At 44.5% G+C, this 24,105-nt stretch overlaps 1 protein-coding gene across 1 annotated transcript; it reads left to right on the top strand.

Moving 5' to 3' along the window:
- Positions 1 to 3: 3 nt before the first annotated feature.
- Rnf149 (ring finger protein 149) lies at positions 4 to 24,105 on the top strand. The gene is made up of 7 exons (XM_055607392.1): positions 4 to 451; positions 9,839 to 10,089; positions 11,218 to 11,286; positions 14,600 to 14,682; positions 16,886 to 16,982; positions 19,863 to 20,058; positions 22,955 to 24,105. The coding sequence occupies exons 1-7, from the start codon at positions 4 to 6 to the stop codon at positions 22,996 to 22,998; spliced, it is 1,188 nt and encodes a 395-aa protein (XP_055463367.1). The 3' UTR covers positions 22,999 to 24,105.

Here is a 24,105-nt window from a genome sequence, read left to right as displayed (position 1 = left end):
GCCATGGCGGCGCGGCGGCGGCCGGCGGTCGGCGCGGGGGCCCGGCGCGCGCTCGCGCTGCTGGCGCTGTTCCTGTGCGCCCCCGGCGTGGGCGGCGGGGCGCTCGAGTGGTACTCGGCCAAGGTGGGCATCGAGTACGTGGACCCGCGCTGGAACCTGACGGTGCGGAGCGAGTCCGAGAGCGGCCGCTTCGGCGACAGCTCGCCCAGGGAGGACAAGCAGGGCCTGGTGGGCATCCCGCGCGCGCCCGGGGACGCGGAGGGCTGCGCGCCCGACACGCGCTTCGTGGCGCCCGGCGGCCTGGGCGCCGCGCCCTGGGTCGCGCTGGTGGCGCGGGGCGGCTGCACCTTCAAGGACAAGGTGCTGGCGGCGGCGCGGAGGAACGCCTCGGCCGTGGTGGTCTACAACCAGGAGCGCTACGGGAACGCCACCGAGCCCATGTCGCACGCGGGTGAGCAGGCCGGGGGCCGCCCGGCCGCTGTGCGGAGGGAAGTGCGTGCGCGCGCCGGGCCGGAGCCGCACCTCGGGAGGGCGAGGGGGCAGGGAGGCGCCCCCGGCCCGGGAGTAGCCGGGGAAGCCCGCGGGAGGACGCCCCTACCGCGTGCCACAGGTTCCCGGTCGCAGGTCGCCCGAGCACCGGCATTGTCCCTTCTCCCACCTAGGGTGAGGAGGGCTTGGAGGCTCGTCTTGCTGACCAGGCGTCTCTGAGTGCTTTCCAAACCCTGAGTCGGAAATCCTGGGCTTTCTTGCCTTGGTTTCCCTCGCGACACGTGTAGGGCGACCACATTGGCTCCTTGTGTTTGAACAGTTCTGAGTTCAGGCGAAATCTTTTTACTGTGCTCATTGAAGGAAAGACCGCGCTGCCTCCGTCAGCCCTAAGTACACTATTCCAGGGACAGCGGGTTGCACTTGAGATGAGTTTGCAAAATAACCGTGTTTGGGACAGAGTTCTCTCCGGGGACCCAGAGTTCGATTGTATTTCTGTTGTGCCTTCTGAGAGCACATCAGCTTTAAGGCATCACACAGTTGCCTCATTCTGAACTTCCTGTGATTGCAGTTTTTGTTTTAAGTTTCTGCTGCCACTAAGACATCCTTTTCCCCCCTGTGTTACTTTTTTGTTGTTATTGTTTTGGAGTGAATGCCGCACAGAATTTATTAAAAAAAAAAAAAAGATAGAAGTGACATTGCACTTGGCCGTTTTCATAGAAGGTTGGAAATGATGGCCTTTAGGTGCAAGGAAGTGCTCTCGGCTTATAGCTCAACTCTTTTTCGAGAAGGTTGACTCTAGGTGAGCAGAGAAATGGGCACACCTTGTAGGGGCATTGTTGGGTGGTGTAGGAGAAGGTAAGGGGTATCTGAGCGTAATCTGCCAGAATGAAGTCGTGCCTGAAGAGGTTGGGTCTCAGGAATACAAGATTTGATTGTCTGCAGGCGACAGTGGGTGAGGATGAGTGTGGCTGGCCTGGCTGCAGTTAGTCCGGTGTGACAGCTTAGCCTGATTGCCCACAGGTCTCCGGAAAGAGCCTGGCATGACACATGCACCCCTGTGCAGTGGCCCCGACCTCGGGGCCGTAGGTGAAATCGGGCAGACCTGACTCCTAGGTGTTGGGTGTGTGGGTTTCTGGATGCACACACATCTTAGTGTAGACTTTTTCTTTTAAATGACAGACTCGTCACCCTACAATTTCCCAACTCTACCCTACTGCATTTTTTGATAATGACATGAACATCCTCCCAGGCAGACAACACTTATTCTAAACAGGGCTCAGCAACCTTTCTTGTTTATATTGCGGACGTGTGATTTATCTGGATGCAGAAAAACACCCCAGTCATGTTAATTAGAATCCTGGGTGGAGGGACACTTCTTCCATTGTCTGCCTCCTTTCAACCCTTCTTCGCACAATAACAATTCTGAGATTTTTTTTTTAAGGGAGCATTAGCACCTTTTGAAAGTGTGTGAAAGTATCCATGCAGTGAGTCTTCCTGAGGGCCCTTTAAGGTGGATCCGTAACTCTATAGTTCCGGGAAGGAAACAAACTCAAAAGCATTTTAAAACTCGGTTGAGGTTACTCGGTACCCTAAAGGATGTTTGGCTGCATTCCTGTCTTCTCACATTCTGCTTTCCTCACAGCTGAAACAACCAACAATGCCTGGAGATTTTGCCAGAACTTCAGGGAGCAACAAAGTTACCTAGCATTTTGAACCGCTGACCTAAAGGGAGATTAATTTGTTAGCAGTGTGGCTGATAAACAGGGAAAGCTGGAGACAAAGTTAGACTGTAGGTTGGCTCTCATAGGACTTGACGATGCTGTCACTTTGAGAAGAGCTGAGACAGGAGAAGCCAGCTTTGGCTATGCTTACAGCCACTTAGGCCTAGGTTGGTTTCCTCTGTTTAGTCAGAATCCCGGCTGTTCTTAGCGCTGTGTGTGACCCCGGGTTCTATGAGACAGGCAGAAGAGGGCTTCTGAAATGGAATAACCTTCCAGAGTTGTGGAGAATTTTTCCAGTTCTGAAACGCACTGTTCCTCTCACTGGAATTTAGCACTGGATAGCGTTCACATTTTAAATCTTTACTGAAGTCGAGGATTTTAAAGCACCATTGCTTTACGATTGTGTTCTTTCAGAACAGCAGTTAGGACTACAGTTGGACCTGGCTATCTGGTTTTGGCAGACTTAGGTTTAGTAGGTGCTTTGGCCACGGATTGTACCTGCTTAGAATTGGAAATACCTGAGACAGTGCCTGTCTGTGAAGGGCTTCTGGTGTGGCAGTTGGTAGTAATAGCCATACCTTCCCAGGTCAGAAGAGCTTACGCCTAACTGAATCCTATACACGGGGCTTACAAAGCTTAAAGGGTGGGTGTTGATACCCAAAGTTGTAGAAATTATCTTGACCAAGAAAAGTAGGTAAAAGCTGAATCGCTACCACCTTAGAGCTGGCCTTACTGTGGTTGTTGTCAGTTAATAAGTAGCACGCTCCTGGCTGAAATTTTAAGAATGGCATTTTACATTCTTGAATGTTGTTTGCAGAGGGCCAAACAACTGGCATAGGGCTGGAGAAAGGGTTGGAACTGCAGGAAAGCTGGGGGCGGGGGTGAACACCAACCTAGCCAGCCAGTTAACCTGCTTACCCGAGTGTTTCCAAAGACAGGAACCCTAAAGACAACTCAGGGCTGTTACAAGCACTGAAAATGGCCACAGTATTGCAGTGATGGGAAGCATTAGGACTTTTAATCAAAATCTCACTGTGACTAGTTGTAAGAACTTAGTCTTGGGAAAAAGAAAATGCAAAACTCAACTTGACAGAAGCCATATATTGAGAGACTTATTTTATGCTGTCGGTGCTTGCTGAGTGGTCTTCATGGGGAGGCCATCATTATTCATTGTGTGTAACCGTATGCTCTCAAATGATCTGCAACTTCACACTGGGATTTAAAATGTAGCTTGGGGCTGCAAAGAGGCAGATGTGGCACCCTAACAGCCTCATAGAAGATGGGGTTCAACTAGAGCAGTCCCCAGGAAGATTGATTGTTGATTGGCAGGTTCAGGACATTAGGTTATGTGGGGGGGGGGGGTAGGCGGAGGGCTTGTGTGTAGTGACAGTAGTTTGTGTGTGTGTGTGTGTGTGTGTGTGTGTGGTGGGCAGAGGGCTTGTGTGTAGTGACAGTAGTTTGTGTGTGTGGGGGGGCTTGTGTGTAGTGACAGTAGTTTGTGGGGGTGGGTGGGGTGTGTGGTGGGCGGGGGCTTGTGTGTAGTAACGGTGTGTGTGTGTGTGTAGTGGTGGGGGGGCTTGTGTGTAGTGACAGTAGTTTGTGTGTGTGTGTGTGTGTGTGTGTGTGTGTGTGTGTGTGTGGTGGGCGGGGGCTTGTGTGTAGTAACAGTAGTGTCTCGGAAGGCTCAAAGGTCTGAAATGAACTGACAAGGAAAAGCTGCAGAAGGGTTCTCAGTAGGAGTGTTATGTAGGATTTTCAACAAATCCATTTTCGGGGGAGGGAGTGTGGTAAAGTTTTGTTGTTTTGTGTTTGTGTGTTGACTTTTGATGTCATCTTGCTAAGTAGCTCATGCTGGTCTTTAACTCATGCTCCTCTTGTCTTGCCTCCCAATCGCAGGGATTATAGGCAAAAATCATCGTACTGGCCAAATTCTTTTTCTTAATTTATTTTTATTTTATGTGTATGAGTACCACATGCATGGCTGGTGCTCGTGGCCAGATGAGGGCACTGGAGTTACGGAGGTGTCTAAGTCATCGTGTGAGTCTGGGAGTCATCAGGCTCTGCTCAAGAGAGTTTTCTTAACTACTGAACCATTTCTCCAGGTCTCTTACCTCCATTTCCACCCCCTCCCCAATTTTTGACAAAACTAAATGATACAAAATATTTATAATTGTTTAGAGTATTGTCCAGTTGGGAGTTGTGTCCTTATTCATGCTAGCCAACCATACAAAAATTTCTGTTTTGTATAACAAGACATTTACATTCCAGATTATTCCCTGTACCATAATTCTCATTTCAGCTGTAGTCTTGGAAGATAAGCTGTAGTCTTGGAAGATAAGCCAGTTTTTCAAACCCGTTAATTCATGAAGAAACCTTCCATGGGCTGTTCATGCTCCTTGCCACAAAAACCTTATAAATTGAATGGGTAGTACTTGTCTAGGGAGGAGAGACCTATAAAGAAATTAGCAAGATGTGTGAAAGGAGACCTCACTGAGTCTGGAGAGATGGCTCAGTGGTTAGCAGTGAGCACTGCTTTTGCAGAAACCCTGGTCAGTTCCCAGCACCCATATTAGATGACTCACGGGGCTGTAGTCCCAGCTCCAGGGGATCTGATTCTAGCCTCCTTGAACACCTCACTTGAATGCATGTATGTGTGCTCAGCAGACAGTTAAAAATAAAAGTGGTGACAGTGACCACAGGGAAGGCAGGGGTCGCTGTAGAGGCTAAGCTGAGGTTGCCCTCTCCAGGAGAATAGAAATGATTAGAATGTGGCAGTTTATAAAAAAGAAAACCTGAAAGTTCGGGAGATTCTGTTACTGGAACCTCAAGATCAGTTATTGCTGCTGAATTAGTTTTCTCCACCAGAAATTTAACCTACTACTTTAAATATTTCAGTAGTTCTTATCTTCAAGACAATACTGAAGTAGACTTTACTTTCCTTGGGAGGAAAAAATGTTACAGTACATCATATGTCTTGATACTAAATTTTAAAGTTATTGTCCAAGGGCAAATTCTTTACAAATGTGTTTAGTTTTTGACAAAGTATCAAGAGGAACAGAAACGTTTGAGGAGGAATGGATACCATTTTATTTTTTGGCATAGGAAAACTTGAAGTTCTGTTACTGGTAATTTGGCCTGCTAAAAATACTGGTCTCTACTCAAGAAGGAAGGTTATGACGCTATGTACGATGACATTGTGCTCAGCCTAAGACATAAATGAAGTAGAAACTGCCTCAGGGACCTGTGTTCCTGAAGTAAGGTATAGAGATTACTTTGTGGGTGAGATTGTGCAAGATGACCTTTTTTAGTCAAGCAAGAAGGACAGCAACATTAAGCCCTGGGGGAGAAAAAGAATTCCAAAGACTTGTTTCTTCTGTTTCAAGTCTCTGTAGTCCTGTGAAGAGGTTCACCTGTTCAGCTGAGATTTCTCAGCCAATGCAGGCAGGCACAGTTGTACAAAATTACCAGAGCAAATTAGCTCTTTTGGATTGGACGAGAGAGCCAGTGATTTGTTAGGAAGGAGAGTCTGGGTGATTTTGGTAGGGGTGCTTGGCATTCCTTAGCTTATGGGTGAACTCACTCCAGAGCCTGTACATTTTTACCTTTCTGCCTTGATGCTCGTTCAGCTGCCTGCCTGGCTTTGAGAATTGTTCTTGGTGTATTGATCAGGCTGGCCTTGAGAACTGGCCTCCTGGGTATCTGATTACAGGTGTGGGCACCCTGAAAATGTTTTTGAGAAGTGAATCAGTCACAGGGTAGAAAAGGTCATCATTGAGCTTTATCAGTTTAAACTAGGTACTGGAAGCAGTCTTGATGCTCGGACTGTTGCACAAGCCAGCCCTAGTCCTGGACACCGTTGGCCACAGCTTTTAAACAATACCGTATCTTTTTCCACTTAGTGAGCTAAGAGCTAAGAGAGCTCTTCTCTCATCTTGGTTAACTTTTCACTTCTGTCTTCATTCAACAAAATGCCTGTTTGTAGTAACTGGCCAAGCTAGATTCATCACCTTCTCAAATATATTTCTTTTAAGAATTATTTTTTTTTATTTGAGTTTCTGTTCAGAAAGGGCACTGAGTCTCCTGAAACTGTAATTATATAGATGGTTGCAAGCTCCATGTGGGTGCTAGATTTTAATCTGGGTCCTCTGGAACATGAGCCAGTGTTCTTAACCCGGGAGCCATCTCAGTACCTCAGATAGGATTCTGTGATGGTTTTATGACCTAGAAAAATTCCTGTCTTTTGATTTGTGAAACTTTTTCTATTTTTGAAGATAAAATGTAAAAGTGCCTCTCAGGGAAAGATTTTCCTTCACTCCAAACACGATTATCCCTTATATCCATAGTTCTTTGTTATTCTGCTTGCTTATTCAGTAAGTGGCAGCCTAAAGAAGAATCATTCTCAAACTAGCTGAAAACAAACAAACTGAAGAAACATTCTCAGAGAACAGTTTGCTCAGAAACATATACCTCCCCTCTGGCAGAATAACAAGATGAGATTTGAACCCAGATCTGGCTCTGTAGCTACACAAATTCAAGGAGTGAATACTGCCTTGGAGATGACCTTTCTGACCCTGAGAGCCATCATTTCCAGGTGGTATGTAACACTGAACAAATCCCTGAAGATTTTTCTGCCCTCAGCTGTAAAATGACAGTATTTCTGCTATGGAGGTTGTTCCCCAGCGTGCGCGCACGCGCACACACACACACACACACACACACTATCACAAACGGAATGTTATGATATTGGCACCAGAAATTGTAGCAACTGGTAATTGTAGTCTAGAAGCCACTTGGGGTTCTGTATGAAAGCTTTTAACCGTGATGGCAGCATTATACCATTGCTCCTACTTGAAAGTAGGTTCTGCAAGTTTCTTTTTTTATTAAAAGGCTTTTTAGCAACCCAGGCAATGGTGGCACATGCCTTTAATCCCAGCACCCTGTAGAGTCAGAGGCAGGTGCATCTCTGTGAGTCTGAGGCCAGCCTATGCTATAAGACAGAAAAATCTTGTCTTGTAAAACCAAAATCAAAACCAAAACCAAACCAAAACAAAAAAAGCATTCTACCTTGTCATAATGTTAGGTGTGTTATACCTGTGTCCTAGTTGTTGCTATACATGTTTCTGCACTGCTGAGTGCTTAGTTTCCTAAAGGTGTCAATACTTGCCTCCTGGTATGTCTTCCCAGTGGCAACAGGGTCATTATTGCTCAGGAAACTGCAGTTTCCTCTAGTTAGATTCAAATTGGTTCCAGTGTCGCCTTGCACACAGAAGCCACTTTAGAAAGATGCCCTTCTGGCATTTCAGTAGCAAAGTTCCGGTGGCTAGGATCACAGCGGAAATGTAATGGACTATATGTCTCACTGAGATAAAAATAGTCTCTGCTTTGTTTTCATCCAGTGGGGTGGGGGGTATTGTAGCATGTATAAGATAAACACTTTACACTTTAAACCACTGAATAAAATATCTTTACAGATATTCCATCATGTTTATGTGTGATTACATCTAAGTTTCTGGATACAGATAATACTGGGACAAATCAACTGAATTTCAAGTTTTTATGGTAGCCATAGTTTCCCATATAAGAGTAATTCATCCTCCCGCCTTTTCTCCACTTCTCTCCCACCCCCTGCCGTGTACATACACACAGACATGCTGACTCATGTGGATCTGCAGTGGAATATATGAAACTTTGCTCTTGGCTAATCTTACAGATAGCTAAAGCATGTTTTCATGTATTTAACACTTGGTTACGGGAGGCGACTGCTGGTGGAGGGACACATCTGTGATGCTTTGAAAGGTGCAGAGTTAGAGGTGGTGTTCATCAGCCCTTAGGCCACCAGTTGTGCTGTAAAGCAGGTCATTTTTTATGTGTTTGTGGTGTTTGAATTATTTTCTCAGGAAAGCAGCCATTTTTTAAAACTTACACTTTTCTAAAAAAATTTTTTTTTCTGTTGTTCTTTATCTTATAAAAAACTAGTTTGTTGCCTGGGCAGTGGTGGTGTATGTCTTTAATCCCAGCCCTTGGGAGTCTGAGGCAGGTGAATGTCTGAGTTCCAGGACAGCCAAAGCTACACAGAGAAACCCTTTTTCGAAAAAAAACAAACAAGAAACTAGTTTGTTGTGTTTATTATATCTGTTCTTCCCAAATTGGCCATTTGTTACTCTATCCTTGACTTTGAAGAAAATTTTTATGTTCCGATTGTCATCTCTTCCTCCACTTCCCCACACCTGGGGGTTTTAAGAACCTCTAGGCAGATTTTTATAATTGAATTTTTTTCTCTAATAGTACATATTGTAATTCTCTTTTTGGATTTTGTATGTTTCTTTTTCTTTACATGTTTAACATTTTTGGTTTAGTAATTTATTTTGGCATACACTGTGAGAAGAACGTACAGATTTTCCCCAGGTAAAGTGCCTTGGCCTTCATCTAGTTTAAAGTAGCTCATTTTCATTATTGATTTCGGCTATCAGTGGCTATCTACTTTTGTGTTTTGGGTTTCTGTCGGGACCTTTTGTTTTATCCAATTCCATGGACATATTCATGTGCCACCACCATACTGTTTTAATGCTTAGCTGTAAAGGCTGGCACAGGGTTCATTGTTCACAAAGTTTTCCTGATCATTCCTTATCCTCAATGTCATTTTAGAAGGAAGTATTTTTTGTTTGTTCTTTAAAGTTGTATTTGTTAATATTTTGTGGTTGCTGTATTAATTTATAGCTAGAGTTATAATAAAACTGAAGATTTTTGCCTCTTTATTTTTGTCTCAGGTCTGCTCATGTCTTCAAAGCAGTTTTAAATAGTAGTGATCACAAGCTAGGTGGAATAGTGCCCAACTTTAATCCCAGCACTTGGGAGGCAGAGGCAGGTGAATCTGCATGAGTTCCAGGACATCCTGGTCTACATACATAGTGGGTTCCAGGACAGCCAGGGCTATGTAGTGAGACACTAACTCAGGAAAGAATGGTAGAGGTCACAGTAGAGTGATCTCTACCTCATAGGCCTCTTTTTCTCTGTGTCATCCTGGCTGTCCTGGAATTCACTCTGTAGACATATTCTCTAATTCTGACGGCCACGTTTGAAGCATTTTACGTTCATGTTCATAAGTGAAATTAACCTGTGTGATTCTTTTCCTTGTTACTAACCCTAGATAGACTTCTTTGTAGCTCGGGAGTTTGAACCCACACCTTGTAGATGCCAGACAAGTACTCTACCATTAAGCCACAGCCACAGCTCCTGGGTTTTGTTTTTTGGGACAGGGTCTCACTGTGTAGCCAGGCTGGCCTTCACTTAGTGTGTAGTCCAGGCTTAGCCGAGAACTGAGGTGTTCTTTTTTTCCTTTTAATTAGCTTCGGAATAGTTCAAGAACTACTCACTGGTATTTTGTGCTTCTTTAAAGGTCTGATAATAGATTCATCTGTGAATCTTAGAAGGTGTCCTACTATGCGGAGAATAGTTCAGAGTGATTTTCTTGCTTCAGACAACCTATTTTCTCTTTTGGAACCAGTTTTATCAGTTAATGTTTTTCTAAAAATGAACTCATTTGTGTTCAAGTTTTCAAATGTATATGTTGATGCACATTCTGTCTGACCTGACTTTTGTCTCCTTTATTTGTTTCTTTTTTTGTGCAGGAACAGGAAGCATAGTCGTCATTATGATTAGCTACCCAAAAGGACGAGAAATTTTTGATTTGGTGCAAAAAGGCATTCCAGTAAAAATGACCATAGGGACGGGTACCCGCCACATGCAGGAGTTCATCAGCGGTCAGTCTGTGGTGTTTGTGGCCATCGCCTTCATCACGATGATGATCATCTCGTTAGCATGGCTGATATTCTATTACATACAGCGCTTCCTGTATACTGGCTCGCAGTTCGGCAGTCAGGTAGCTACGGATACATATTCGTTTTAACTTTTAAATGGCCGCTCATAAATGCAGTCTATATACTACTCATTTAGCCACACTAATTTCAGTTTACTGAAGTATTCATATGACTTTGATAAAATTTTTTGTTTTGTTTGAAACAGGGTTTCTCTGTGTAAGCCTTGGCTGTCCTGGGCTCTCTGTTAGACCAGGCTGGCCTCAGACTCACAGAGCTCTGCCTGCCTCTGCCTCATCGAGTGCTGGGAGTACAGGCGTGCACCACTGCACCCGGCTCTTCCTGATAAATTTTTTAATTGGAATGATTTTTAAGTCTGGGTCACTCTGTATGTTTGGTTCCTGCAGGTACACATACCCTCTTAGTCTTATTGTAAACAGGGGATTAGCAAAAGGGCATGTGACAGCAGGAACCCTGTTTTCTGACTTGGCGTAAGGGTGAGGAGCAAAGAGGAAGGGCCTGCTCTGCCTCCGCTGCCAACCTGGAGTAGGTGACAGGCCACTCACGAAAGCAGGCCTTTCCTCATGGCGGCAGAGAGAAGAGCCAGAGGCTCCCACTGGCTCTCTCTGTCCTGATGCACAGTAGGCTTCCTGGCCTGGAAACTAGGCTGAACTCTTCTCGTAGCAACTTGTTGAGAGTGGATGGTACCTTCTTCCTGGGCATCATCACTTTTGCCAGTATACAAGTGTAGGAATTGTTTCCTGGAAGTTGAAAAAGTGTGGCTAAATGACGTCACATTTTTAGAGGGCTAGAGTTGCTCTGGGTTCCATTTCAGCTACTCCTGGGCTGGAGATATACCCCTGTGGTAGGGTATTTGCTTAGATTTGTGTGGCCTAGACTTACTCCTGCTATTGCAAATTAGGAAGGAAGTAAATAAATACATTCTTAGCTGGGCTCAGTAGCTCATGCCTATAATCCTGCGTGCTTCAAGCTCAAGGCCAATCAGGACTTTCGAGTGAAGCATTATCTCCAAATGATGGTGATGATGATGATAATTCTTATCAAGTAGCTTATAATTTATATGGCTCTCTTATATATTAAAAGTTAAGATTTTTTTCTAAATTATTTTCATGCATTGTAATGTGTGGGTTACTTTTAAAAGACTATTTAATGCTACTGTTTTCCTCCCCAAGAATCATAGAAAGGAAACTAAGAAAGTTATTGGCCAGCTTCCACTGCACACTGTAAAGCATGGAGAGAAGGTAATACTTTCATTGTGCTTTGTCTGCTTCAGACTGGAGGGTGTTTATGTGTTTGAGAAGTATTTTCTACCTGTTACAGTTCAGTGATAACAAGCATGAGCTTCTTTGTCAAGCCTTCACGTATGTGTTTCATATTGTAAAGAGAGTTGACAGGTGAATGAATGAAGAGGTTGGTGTGGCAGCCTTTAGTCACATGTAAATGTAGTACAGAACAGGCCAGGCTGCAGCTCCGTGGGAGAGCTCATGCTTAGCACGCATGGAGTCCTGGGTTGACTCCAGCACCCCACCTCCCTGAAAGGATCAACGAGTTTAACTGGACGTAAAGAGAGTTACTGCACTGTACGAGCTCAGGGATGCTAATGTGCCAAGATTCGTGTCTTTAGAAGTCCCTGTAGGCCAAGGTGATGATTGTAAGGATGACATGCATTTCAAATGTATGCGCCTGGAATATTTTAGATTCATTCTGTTGAAGATGAGTCTGTATGAGCATTCTCTTCAAGACCCTCAGTTACACAGAGAAAATACTGAGCATCTGTAGAGGAGAGAGATTTCCAGACTACATCTTTAAAAAGGAACTGTTCTGACAGGCTCAGTCAGAGATTGAAAGCATTTAGGGAATAGCGTGGAGCCTGACCCTGAGGTACTGACCCTTGAAGGATTCACCCTTAGAAGGAAAATTTGCTAATGCAGTAGCATTTGCTCTTGAGGAGGCTGTCCTCCACAGTGACAAGCTAGGCTGCCTTGTACCTGTGGGCTGACTCAGTTGCTTCCGTACTGCTCATTTTAGCTCAGTAAGTTTTGACACCCAGTCTGTTTCATCTTCCAGTCTTCACTTGCCTTCATGAAAGGAAGACTGAAAAGAAACTTCTTAATCTTCCTCTTCCCTACTTAAGGGACTTTTCTTAAAAGACATTAAATTATAGACCTTTGAATTTTAAAATTGAAATCTGTTATTATTGGCTTCTTTGGTGTGTTTAGGGTTAAGATGTGTTTGGATTGTATGGGGGGTTCATTCCTTCCCCAATAACTTGTTTTGTTTTCCAGGGTTTCTCTGTAGGCCAGGCTGGCCCCGACCTCACAGAGATCCGCCTGCCTCTGCCTCCCGGGTGCTAGGATCACGCAGGCGTGCGCCACCACCTGGGCACACTGTAGCAGAGTGGTGCCCACGGCCCAGAGAGTTCTAGTTAGTAACTAGCTGTGCAGAGCGTGGGCAGGCTTTTTCAGAGGGGGTAACAGAGTCTGCTGGTAATTTATAGATTAGATGCTGATCTTAGCTGCGAGAGTTGATTTCTAAAAATTTATTTGGTCATCAGTTCATTTGCAGGAAGGAAACAAGTCCTTTGCACAGATTGTTAGAAGTCTACTCCTTACAGCATGGTCCCTCCTTGCAGAAAAGCTCCCCTTTACATGTGAGAAGACAGGCTCATGTGCAGCCTCCTGAGCTAAGCCCTACATACAAATAAATGCATGCTGTTCTCTCCCCATACCCAGCATTTTAAAACGTTCTCTGTGATACCAGGAACCTGTTTTAAAATGGTCAAAATAAATTTTTAAACTATTTCTTTTTTCATTTTTTAAAATGTAAACATTTTTACATTGTGAACTGACATGGGAAAATGATTTTTTTTTCAGTCTACTTCTTATCCAGTTCTGGAGACAAGTGGTTTTTTTTAAAACTTTTTTCTTGTGGATTTGTTTATAATAATGTATAAGCTTATAAATTATTAAAGAATTTAAAATGGTTTCTTGTGTACCATATGATATATGAGTAGAAGTAATTTGTCACAGCATATAACTGAAGGGGCTGGAGAGACGGCTCAGTGGTCAGGAGTGCTGAGTCGTGAAGCACCCCACTGCCAGGCCCCCGCTGCTTCTGGCCTCTGAGGCTTTATGCACACACATAGCGTACATAAATCTATGCAGGGACTCGACACATAATAATAATAATAAGTAAATCTTTTTGTGAACTATCACAGCATATGCTAGAGCAGGCTCCACGGGAGTCCTCCTGTTTTCTGAGGAAAAGGGGGAGGGGTGTGTGGGAGGAGGAGAGGGGAAAGGAAGGGACTGGAAGGAGAGGGGTTAGGGAGACTGCGATAAGGATGTAAAGTGAGTTAATGAAAAAAAAACTGTAAGATTTAAAATGCTGTTATAAAGTTAATTTTAATAGTCTTTGGCAATGACATGTATATACAAAATCAGGTTTTTACTGCTTCCTCATAATTGCCACATATGGCCAAGGGTATGTTTAAGTAATCACTCAAGGTGGTGTGGCTGTGTTCCAGAATGTGAAGTTCTGCAGCCTCAGAGTGCACACTGCTTGAGTTCCTGAATCCCTGCCTCAGAACCTGGGCTTGGCCCCGCTCCGCTGGCCTTACTAACTCAGGAAAGCCTGCGGCCTGTGGATCCTGACATGGAGAAATGTGGCCAGCTCTCCCACCCAGCAGCAGCAGTTTCTGTTCCTTTATACCTTTGCTCATTTGTTAATGATTGCTATTTTACTGCACTGGTGTTTTGCCTGCACATGTATGTGTGAGTGAAGTCACAGCTGTGAGCTGCCATGTGGGTGCTGGAAAAGTAGTCAATCCTCTTAACCACAGAGCCGGCTCTCCAGCCCCCTTTGGTCATTTTGTATTCAAAAGGGTCGACTCATTCTAATTTGGGGGTGGAAAGGTAACACCAATGAACCTTTCAGGTATGAAGGCGTCTGTACACTCTCCGAGTTGTAACTATTCTTTCAGAGGTATAAATTCCTTTTAAATAATTTCAGAATACAAACAGCTTTTTTGAATACTCATTCTCTCTATAAGTTTTATACTTGAAAATACTTCATTTTATCATAAAAGCAGGCATGGTTGGAGTATAGTTAGCTTTGTAGAATATAATGTAGCATTGGTGAAATTCTGAATTCAGTCTCCAGCCCCACATAAACTGGGCCTGGGGGTTCACTACTGTAGTCAAGCTTTTGGAAGGTGAAGGCAGGAACATCAGAAAATCAAGGTCATTGGCTGCACAGTGAACCTGAGGCTCGCCTGGGAACAAGGGACCGTCCCTGAAAAAGTGTATGATTGGCATTTCTGTAGCTCTTGATAGTCTAATGTTTCTTCAAGCACTGTTTCCCCCTTTCATTCAATTTCTTTAAATAACTTCTGACAGTGAGAGAAGAAATGTGTTTCGGGATCAGGTTGCTCCAGCGTAGAGTATGGAGTCTCTATAGAGTCTGTGGAGCACAGACTCCACTGTTCAGTCAGTTTTCTTCTTCTGACTTAGTGTTGTCTGTGTCACATGTGTGCGGCTCTTCCTCTCTTTGCAGGGACTTGACATTGATGCTGAGAATTGTGCAGTGTGTATTGAAAACTTTAAAGTCAAGGATGTTATCAGAATCCTGCCATGCAAGTATGAATACTTTTTTCCTACTAAGATAATTAAAAGTTACTTAACAAGTCTCAGTATTCTGATAAGAGTTCCATGCTTTTCTGACAGGAAGTTCTTGTGATCTTTGCTGTCTCATTTTTCATATTGTCTTCAAGACTCCTTAAAATTGCTCTGCTTCAGAAACTTGTAGGTGACCACTAAGAGCCGTTGTGTGTCTTTGCTTTACATTGGCTTTTGGTCTTACAAGGCTGGTTTAGACTCCATTGTACTCCTACTGCTGCTGCCATGAAAAGAGGCCAGGGCAGAGAGCCTTCAGTGACCTGAAAGTGGGTTGAGGCAGGCAGTAGTTTTGTTTGTTTTTGTTTTTGTTTTTTTTTTTAAGAATTGCTGATTAGGGGCTGGAGAGATGGCTCAGTGGTTAAGAACACTGGCTGTTCTTCCAGAGGTCACCATTGGTTCAATTCCCAGCACCCACTTGGCAGCCCACAACCTTCTGTAACTTAGGTTCCAGGAGATCTCACACCCTCACACAGACATACTTGCAAGCAGAACACCAGTGCACATAAAAATTTAAATAAATGGTAAAAGAATTGCTGATTATCCAGGTGGCACACGCCAGTAATCCTAGCATTCTGGAGACAGAGGCAGGCAGATCTCTGAGCTTGAGGCCAGTCTGGTCTACTGAGTGAATTCCAGTCTAGCCAGAGCTACACAAAGAGACCCTGTCTCAAAAAACCAGCCCCTCCCCAAAATAAAAGAATTGTTGATTAACAAAAGGGTTTGCTTTTTTAAAGTCTGATAAATTTCAGTTAAACTTTTTGTATTTTAGACTCAAGTTACAAATTGGTGTATTTGCTTTTTGAAAAAATATTTTACTATGTATATGGTACATTTTAGTAGATTGAATTCTTGATACCTCTGTTGAAGAAATTTAAAAAAAAGTTTAAAATAGTTCCCTGAGGAAAGTGTCTGTCTACAATCTGTCAGCATTTACATATGGTTAGCGCAGTAGATACCTGATGAATGCGGCCAGTATAAGATGTCGTGTTCTGAAGAAAAGCATGAGGGTAGAGTTGAAGCTGCTTTTGGAGCAGGTCTTTCTGACCAGAGTGATGCGCAAGATTACGTGCAGAGGCGGGAGCCATGTGCTGACGGTGCACTGACCTTTGCACATACTAAGTGTGCACACTCCGAGATCTCTTTATCGGGGTTTCATTTTGTCCACATTTCTCCCGAGCACTATGTTAAGCCTCCCCCATCAAGACTACAAGTTTCTTTCTTTTGTTTTGAGTATTTCTTCTGGGTCAATCAGTTTCAGTATGAAGGTGAATGACCAGCTGGGCTGGACTGTTATATCATTAAGAATTTCTGTTTTGAATGGCACTGGCAGCGTTTTGTTTTTTTTTTAAGATAAAGTCTTTGAAGTAGTGATAATGAACAGTGTGTTGTCGCCACTGTAGTGCAGAGATGAGGAGGCTCCTTGTTTGTGCTGCCTGACACACGCTGGGGCTTGAGCCTCAAAGCCTGTGCTTCACCTTACACATTGCGTGGGAGGGCCAGAAGCTGACACAAACCAGCAAGACGATGTGTATGTGCCTCTGTGGTAGCAGCAGCTGCTTAGTAGAGGGTTTATAAAATGTGCACGAGGAAATGACTGTTCTTTTGGACACTCACCGGTGAGTATTCTGTATTTCCACTGGGTCATTTTGTAAAAGCCACTGGCAGGTTAGGGTCGGCCTGTTCCCGACAGCTTAGTTATGGCCATCCTCACGTAAATGGTTCAGAAGTAGTCTACAAGACACATCAAGGTGGCCGGGCCTGAGGATAGAGCACGGCCCTGGTGCTTGGGAAACAGGGGTGCAAGGGGTCTACATTCAAGGCAGTCCTGGGCTACGGAGCGCATTCTAGGCCAGCAAAGCAAAACAGCACGCACACACGCGCGCGCACACACACACACACACACACACACGTAACTTAGTATGTGGTAGAAATAGATCCACCCTATTTTTGTGGAACAAAGAACTTTCACTTAAAAAAATTCAAGTCCAAAATCTGTTACAGTGGAAAATAGACTAGAAGATAACTTAGATAAGTGACTAGACTACAGTGTAACGTATTGTTGGGTAATTTTTAATAAAGGGATGTGTTGGTAAAGTGCATTATTTCCTTTATAAGATATGGAAACATTTATTTTAAGATATTAATACATACTTAATTTTTTTAGGCATATTTTTCATAGAATATGCATTGACCCATGGCTTTTGGATCACCGAACATGCCCAATGTGTAAACTTGATGTCATCAAAGCCCTGGGATATTGGGTTTGTTACATTTTTGTTTATATTCAATCTCTGCCCAGTTCTTCCTCAGTATCTCACTTTTACTACTGACCAGAGGCCAGAGGAATAGATGAAATGCTCCTTCTGATGTCCGTGCTCTCTTCTAAGGAAGTTTTCACCATTAAATGAATCTGTGGAGTAGCCCACATAGATCAGTGAGCTGAGTTTATGACCCAATGAATTAGCATGCTACGTGTTCCCAGTTTGTAACTACTGAGACAGTGTAGTTCCCCATACTCTGGTGTCCTGTGCCACGTGTGTTTGGTCATAGACTGTAGGAAACACAGCTGCCTTCTGCATGTTCTGGCTTCAGAGACACAGTTTACACACTCTCTAATCCTTTTCACATACTACCCCCAGCAGTGTTTTACATCTGTGCGCACTGTGTCTGGGTTTCACAGTTAAAGACTACAGGCTGAAATTGTCCTGTGTTAGGTTTTGCCCATTATTTTGTGATGTTTTGATTGGCAAGGACCTCAGGAGAAGTGGGGGTAAAAGAAAGATTGTAACAGTAGCCAAGTGTTTGCTCTAGGCCTTAAGCAGTGTTATTTACTCTTCAGGAGCAGCTTACTTTTCATCTAAGGTCTCACAGATGAGGAATTAGTTTCAAACATAAGGTATTTCTGACTGACTTAGCGGAAGTTGATTGTTTTAGATTTCCATATGATCTGTTATGCCTCCGAATAATAGTCTGTCTTGGCTAAGAGCGTTTGACGGGAGTATAGCCTGAGTGCTTGCATGCCTTGTGCTGAAGTGCCAGATTCAGTCCTTGAGTGCATACGCTGGATGAACGACTATGCAGCCCAAGCCATGGTTGCCATGTGAGCGTCCACGGTGTCCTGAGTTGCTGCCATGGACCAGGTCTGGCTGCAGGGCTCCCTTCACCTCTGGCCTGGTGCATCTCCTGTGTCCTCACTGCTGCCAGGCACTGTGGAGTGTTTCACATGTGGCCCAGGACCTCCTCATTACAGCCCCTCAGGGAGAACAGGCGGCACGCAGTAAAGGATTGCTGTGCCGCAAGCGCCTCCTGCTTTGCCCTGGAACGTGTCTTCCTTAGAGAACTCCTAAACTTCCTGTGTTGGCAGTTTCTAATCATCCATCCTTTAGCCTGGGATAGCATGCCTCCCCCAGGGCTTGGTTCACGTCCTCTACTGTAGAAACTGCAGTTTAGCAAGAGGCTGAGCCTTAATGATTCAGAATTTTAAATGAGAAAACAGAGCTTGATGAATGGTTTTCCTGAAAGAGTTAGAATCACACCCTTAGGTGAGCTAGCAAGGTGTGCGAAGTTGTCTTTGTCGAGTGATTCTAAACCAACTTTTCCTGGCTTGACACTTAGGTGAGACCGGTTTCTGTTCTTAGCTGAGCAAAAACTTGCATCCTCCTCCATTTTGTTCAGAGTATGTGCACTTAACATGTGTTTGAGATCAGTCTTCGTTTTACATAAAGTTGAGTTATTGTCTTACTAGAATATAGAGAAACAAAGCGTGTGACCTACTTTGCGAAGGATGGAAAGCTGTTGTAATGTCAAAGCTATGGGTTTGTCTTGTTTGTAATGTTTCCGTTTTTAGAGGTCTCTATTTCCTATCACAAATGGAGTCATAATGACCCTTGATAGAGGCATGAGAGAACGACAGACAGTCCTTTGCTTTGTAGCTGTGTCCACTGTATTCATTGGGTAGACACTGGTCAGAGGAATGTTCTCTTAAGGTGTGAAATTGGACTTGGCCCGGAGATAAATAAGATATAGTCTCTTTACTAATGCAAGGACTTTGGGGAATTACTCTCTCAGGCCAAGCGGGGCCAGTACATACTCAGAGATGCAGCATAGCAAGGCTGTGCATAGCCACCTGGATCAGAAAAGAAAGATTTTCTGTTGCCTTTTAGACATGGAAAGAGGGAGGAGTGTGACTGTCACCTCAGTGCATAACAGGAAGAGCTGTTGCACAGGGATATGAACTTAGGCAGAGCTCAGTGGGGAGTGAGGTCTGGCAGCTTTTCTGAAAAACAGGTTGGGATGAGGCTAAACAGGAGTTGGCATTGTGAGTTAGGAGTTGCCGTCAGCAAAGAGCTATGCTGGATGTTTAGGATGGGTAGTTACTGGTGAGAGAGGAGGGGGCGGTTTTCAAGTGTTCCCAGAGCAGACAGGGATGTCTGAGAACCCAAGGGGGCTGAGTGACTGTGAACTGCACGTGTACAGCCTACCAAACTTTAGTCTCTTGCCAGCACTTTCATCTGCCCACGTGCAGCTTTGGCTCTTAGGTTAGCCAAAAAGAATGTCTGAAGCCCCCGCCCACTAGTGTTGTATCTTACTGTGGTGTGGCTGAGCTCTCTGGCCGCCTTTATCTTCCTTCAGCACCAAGTAGAAGACCGGGAAGCTGGAGACGAACCACAGCTGAGACTGTATGTAAGGAAGGAGGCAGAAGTGATCTTTAAAACAAGCAGAACCTGAAGCCTAATTTAGCTGTTGGGAGCCTGTTTGTCTCGGATGCCCCAGTGTGCGCTATAGAATAGCCCAGGGCTGTCACTGGGCTGCTGGCTGCCTCTTGGGAGCAGCTGTGAGGCTTCAACAGGTTTCGTAAGTGCTGCAAGAAGTTAGTTTCAAGACAGACCCACTCTTTAAATAATTTAAAAGGGGAGATGCAACTTAGCTCAAGCAGGGAAGCTGTCATTAGAGGAAGCCAAACTTGGTAGGTGTTGGAAAGCTGTGTGCCCTTTCCTCATGACACTGGATATAGGAGGTGGTGTGCTTCCCGGCAGATTCCCCATAGAGTGTCAAGGGTGTCTCACATGAGTTTACTAGCAAAATGACCCCACGCTGCTCACTGACACTGAGAAAGTCATTGCCTTTTGTCTGCCTCTCAGGGGGACCCTGAGGACGCTCAGGACCCGCCCATCCCAGAAGCTTCCCCAGGAAGTGTTTCTGTTGGGAATCTGAGTGTGACATCCCAAGATGAGGACCGGAGTGCTGAAAGCAACCTTCCATCATCTTCCTCAAGCGAATCCGGGCCCCACCGCCCCTGTTTTAAGGAAGATGCAGGGGAGGACACAGCGTTATTAGGTATGCGGCTGCAAGTGTAAAACCGTGACATTACCAGGGTGGGATGGAGTGGAAAGCAGAGACATACCAAAGCATACATGAGAACTACGGTCCCACACTTGGAGATACCATTTTAACCTTTGGGTAAATAAATTCTCAAGCACGCATGTTTCTCAAGAATGGGGGAATATCACAGAAATCCTGTTTGGCAAACTGCTCTTTTAATGCGTGATGCTCTTTGCTATTTTTTTTGTGTGACTATGTTGTGCTTTTAAATTTTCTTTTGAGGTGGTCAGTTCATCTCTGCGTTTTCTGTTGGGCTTTTGTTTTATAGTTTCATTGTGTTGTGTAACGTCACATGGCTCACAGTTGTCTTACCTCTGCTTCTCAAGTCGCACTAAGTCTCAGTTCAAGCTCTGTCTCGGTTAATCTTCTAATGCCGTGACAGCACATCCTGACCGTCATGGTGGGGAGCCTGGCAGCAGGCAGCATGGCACTGGAGCAGTAGCTGAGAGCTCACATCTCCGCACACTTGGAGGGACACAGGAAGGGAGCCTGGGCCTGGTGTGAGCCTTTGAACACACGCAGCGCCCCATTTGCATTGGCTCTCCTCCAGTAGAGCCACACCACTAACTCTTGCCAAGTGTAGTTCCAGTGGCTGGGGACTGAGTGCTGGAACAGGTGAGCCCGTGGGGCCATCCTCATTCAAAGCATCAGAGTCTTTAGAGAAGCCATGTTTTAATTTTATTTTATTTTGTAGTGCAGTGGGGCCAATCAAACCTAAGGCTTTGGGCTTGCCTGGCAAGCGTTATACCTCTAACCCTTTCTAAGAACTTTTTAAGTTCAATATTGAGCTGAGACACCTTTAATTTCAGCAGGCAGAGGCAGGAGGATCTCTGTGAGTCTTGTGGCTTGGGCCACCAAGGGAGTCCAGGACAGCCAGGACTACATAGAGACCCTCTTTTGAAAAAATAAATACTCTACAATACAGTACACACGGAGAGAAAGACAGTACAGATCTTTGTCGTATATTTTGTATCCTCTCCCTTGGTTCCTTTATTTCTTCTTGGTGTTGGAGACCTATATTTGTGGGGTTTCTTTCTTTCTTTTTTTTCTTCAAATTGCTTTTTGAAACAGTGTCTTATGTATGCAGCCTCAGATTCTCTAGCAACCTGAGGATGATCTTGAACTTTGGATCCTCTGACCACTACCTCCCAAGCGTGAGATTATAGGCATGTATTACCACATTGGTTATGCGGGCTTGGGGTGAAACCCAGCGTTGCATGCATGCTAAGCAGGTACTCTGCCACCTGAGCTATTTATTGGGATACCCAGCTCTGTCACCTTGCGAGTGTTGAAGTCAGTCCTCTCCTTCTCCTGTAGGTCCCAGGGACCAAACTGAGGTTGTGAGGCTTGTCAGAAGCCTGTAGCTGCTGACAAGTACCTTTACCATCTTACTGGTCCCTCTTCTGCATTCTTTAATAAGCCAGGCATGGTGGTGCACACCTTTAATCCCAGCACTTGGGGAGGCAGATCACTGAGTTCAAGGCCAGCCTGGTCTACAGAGTGAGTCCAGGACAGCCAAGAGACACCCTGTCTTGAAAAACCAAAATAAATAAGTAAATAAATACTGAGTATGAAATTATTTTGAAGGGCTACCTAGTGAGGCACTATTTCCTAACAGAAGGGGGAGGGGGCTAGAGATGGCTTTGTGGTTAAGAGCACTGGCTGCTCTCCAGAGGGCCTGAGATCCAGTCCCAGCCCCACATGGTAGCTCACAACCATCTGTAATTCCAGTTCCTGGGAATTTTATACCCTCTATGGCCCCTATAGGCACCAGGCATGGTTGTGGTATACATACATGTATACAAACAAACATACATACATACACACACACAAACAAACAAAATACCCATGCTCATAAAATTATTTTGTCATTAAAAGAAAATCCCACTAATATTTGATTAAAATTAGTCTATAGATTATTTTAATTGAGAGTAATCGATGCTTCTAATTTTGAATTTGGCTATCCTGAAAAAGATTCCAAAGCAGTAAGATTCAATTAAACTAGTTGGTCTTTTAGCATGTTTAGGGAAACTTAAGGAAATGTTAGAGCTTGAGTTGTATGTTGTGTGGGGGGTGGGGGGGCTGCATATGTGTGTGCTGAAGTGCAGGTGTGCGCACGCGTGTGCAGGCCAGAGGTCAGCCTCCAGTGCGACAGCAGGGCTAGGCTTGCCCCGCAAGCTAGGCTGTTTGTGGCGCCTCGGGGACCCACCCCTCCACTTGCTCCAGGCCTGGGGTTACACACACACTACCACACACAGCTATTTTGGGTGTCCGGGATCCAACGGGGGTAGTAAGCACTTTAGGAGCTTAGTACCGTCCAGGTCCCTAGAACTTAGTTTTAATCGATACTAGAGGAACAGGAATTCAGTGGCGGCTTGGGGATGGATTTCACAAGGTCATAACGCTGGGCCCTGATCCCACCAGTTCCTGGCTGACACTGAACCAACCATTACAAAACAGTGTATTTAGCATAGTAAGGAAGTTTGCTTTTCGGAATCCTGTTGAGTCAAAGTGCACACACTACTTGGCTTGAGTCCAGAAAGAAAACTAAATTTCTTTTCTCAAGAAATGACCCCACTTGTGGAGTGTGTAAACACAGAGGTCTTTCAAAGGCAGCTGCCAGGTGAATATTGCTCGGGTAATACTAGAAAGCCTGCCTGTCGTGTGGAAGGCAGGGGTATTCCCGTGTTTCCTTTACTTGCTGTCTTGGAAATGGGCTGTCATTTTCAGGTAAGTTGTATTTAAAGGTGTGTGGTTTGTCTCTTGAATTACTGTCTCCACATGGACAGCTGTAAGATGTACGTGTGGACAGACCTACTGATCCCTGGCGGCTTCTGGTGCTTTGTTGTAGGAGCCGGCAGGAGTGACCCTCAGCATGGAGGTTCCATCTGCTAGCACCCCCACCGAGAGCGTCACCGCGGCCTTGGCTTGGACTACAGGACATTTAATTTTTTACTCTAGGGTATAGTTTGTATACTTGAAAACAGTGGATATTATTTTACTTTACCTTTCAGATTCAGGTTTGATATACAAAGGGCTGAGATATTTTATTCCTAAAAGACTTTGAATTAGCCTTCATCTATTTATCTACTAAAGTATGATGTCTGTCAGATTTTGTTGTGTCAGACTGTCACAGACAGATACCTGTGTGGGTTCCGAATACTAGACTAGCTTCTGTGGTACTGTAAGACAAGACTCCGAGTCTCAGGCTTTACACAGAGCTCGCCAAGTTGAAGTAGGATTGTTTAATGTCACTCATGATTGATCATGTGGGCTTTCCCTGAAGCAGGGACTCTTAGAACTTATGAAATAGAAATCTTGCCATGTGCACACCTGTAAACCCAGTACTCAGGAGGCTGAGGGCTGAGGCTCTTGAGTTCAAGCCAACCCTGGCCTATGGCGCAAGACTCCGTCCGCCTCCAAGAAGGGGCTGAGGGAGAACTCAGCTAACTGTCTTGCACTGCATTGTCCGTAGAGACTCCAAAACCAAGCATGTTTTTTTATTATGTGGAATTGTGAAAAGAACACTAGATAATTTTATGATTTGCAGTTTACCCTTATTGTCTAATTTCTTTTCACACTTGGAGGAAGGAAATTTATCCATGTTTTTCTACAAATTAAAAAAATGTCAAGAATACCATATTGCATGTTTAAAGCATTAAAATAGTGATTCATTAAGAAAATCAAGTAGGCATACTGTTTTTAAATGATTAGTATATTTCAGTGGATTTAATCTTTACAATTAAAAATTTTAAATTAAAACTTTGATTTTGTTGTTAGGCTAAAATAGCGTTTTCCTAATGAGATTTTAAGCTAATTCAGTGCTGTGACTTTCCTCCTTCTTTCCTCTGCTTTATGTCCTCAAAGGTGAAATCTTTGAAGACTGTTACCTGAGTTCTGTGTAGTTTTCAAGTGCACTTTCATGAGTGAGCAGTCTTGCTGATCCTAAACTTGTGCTGCATGTCTACTTTGTAGACAAAAATAAATGCTTATTGACAAGTT

Source organism: Psammomys obesus, unplaced genomic scaffold (assembly GCF_907164565.1).
Source record: "Psammomys obesus unplaced genomic scaffold, mPsaObe1.curated_primary_1811, whole genome shotgun sequence".
Classification (NCBI taxonomy): Eukaryota; Metazoa; Chordata; class Mammalia; order Rodentia; family Muridae; genus Psammomys; species Psammomys obesus.
This window is presented reverse-complemented; position numbering and strand designations above follow the sequence as displayed.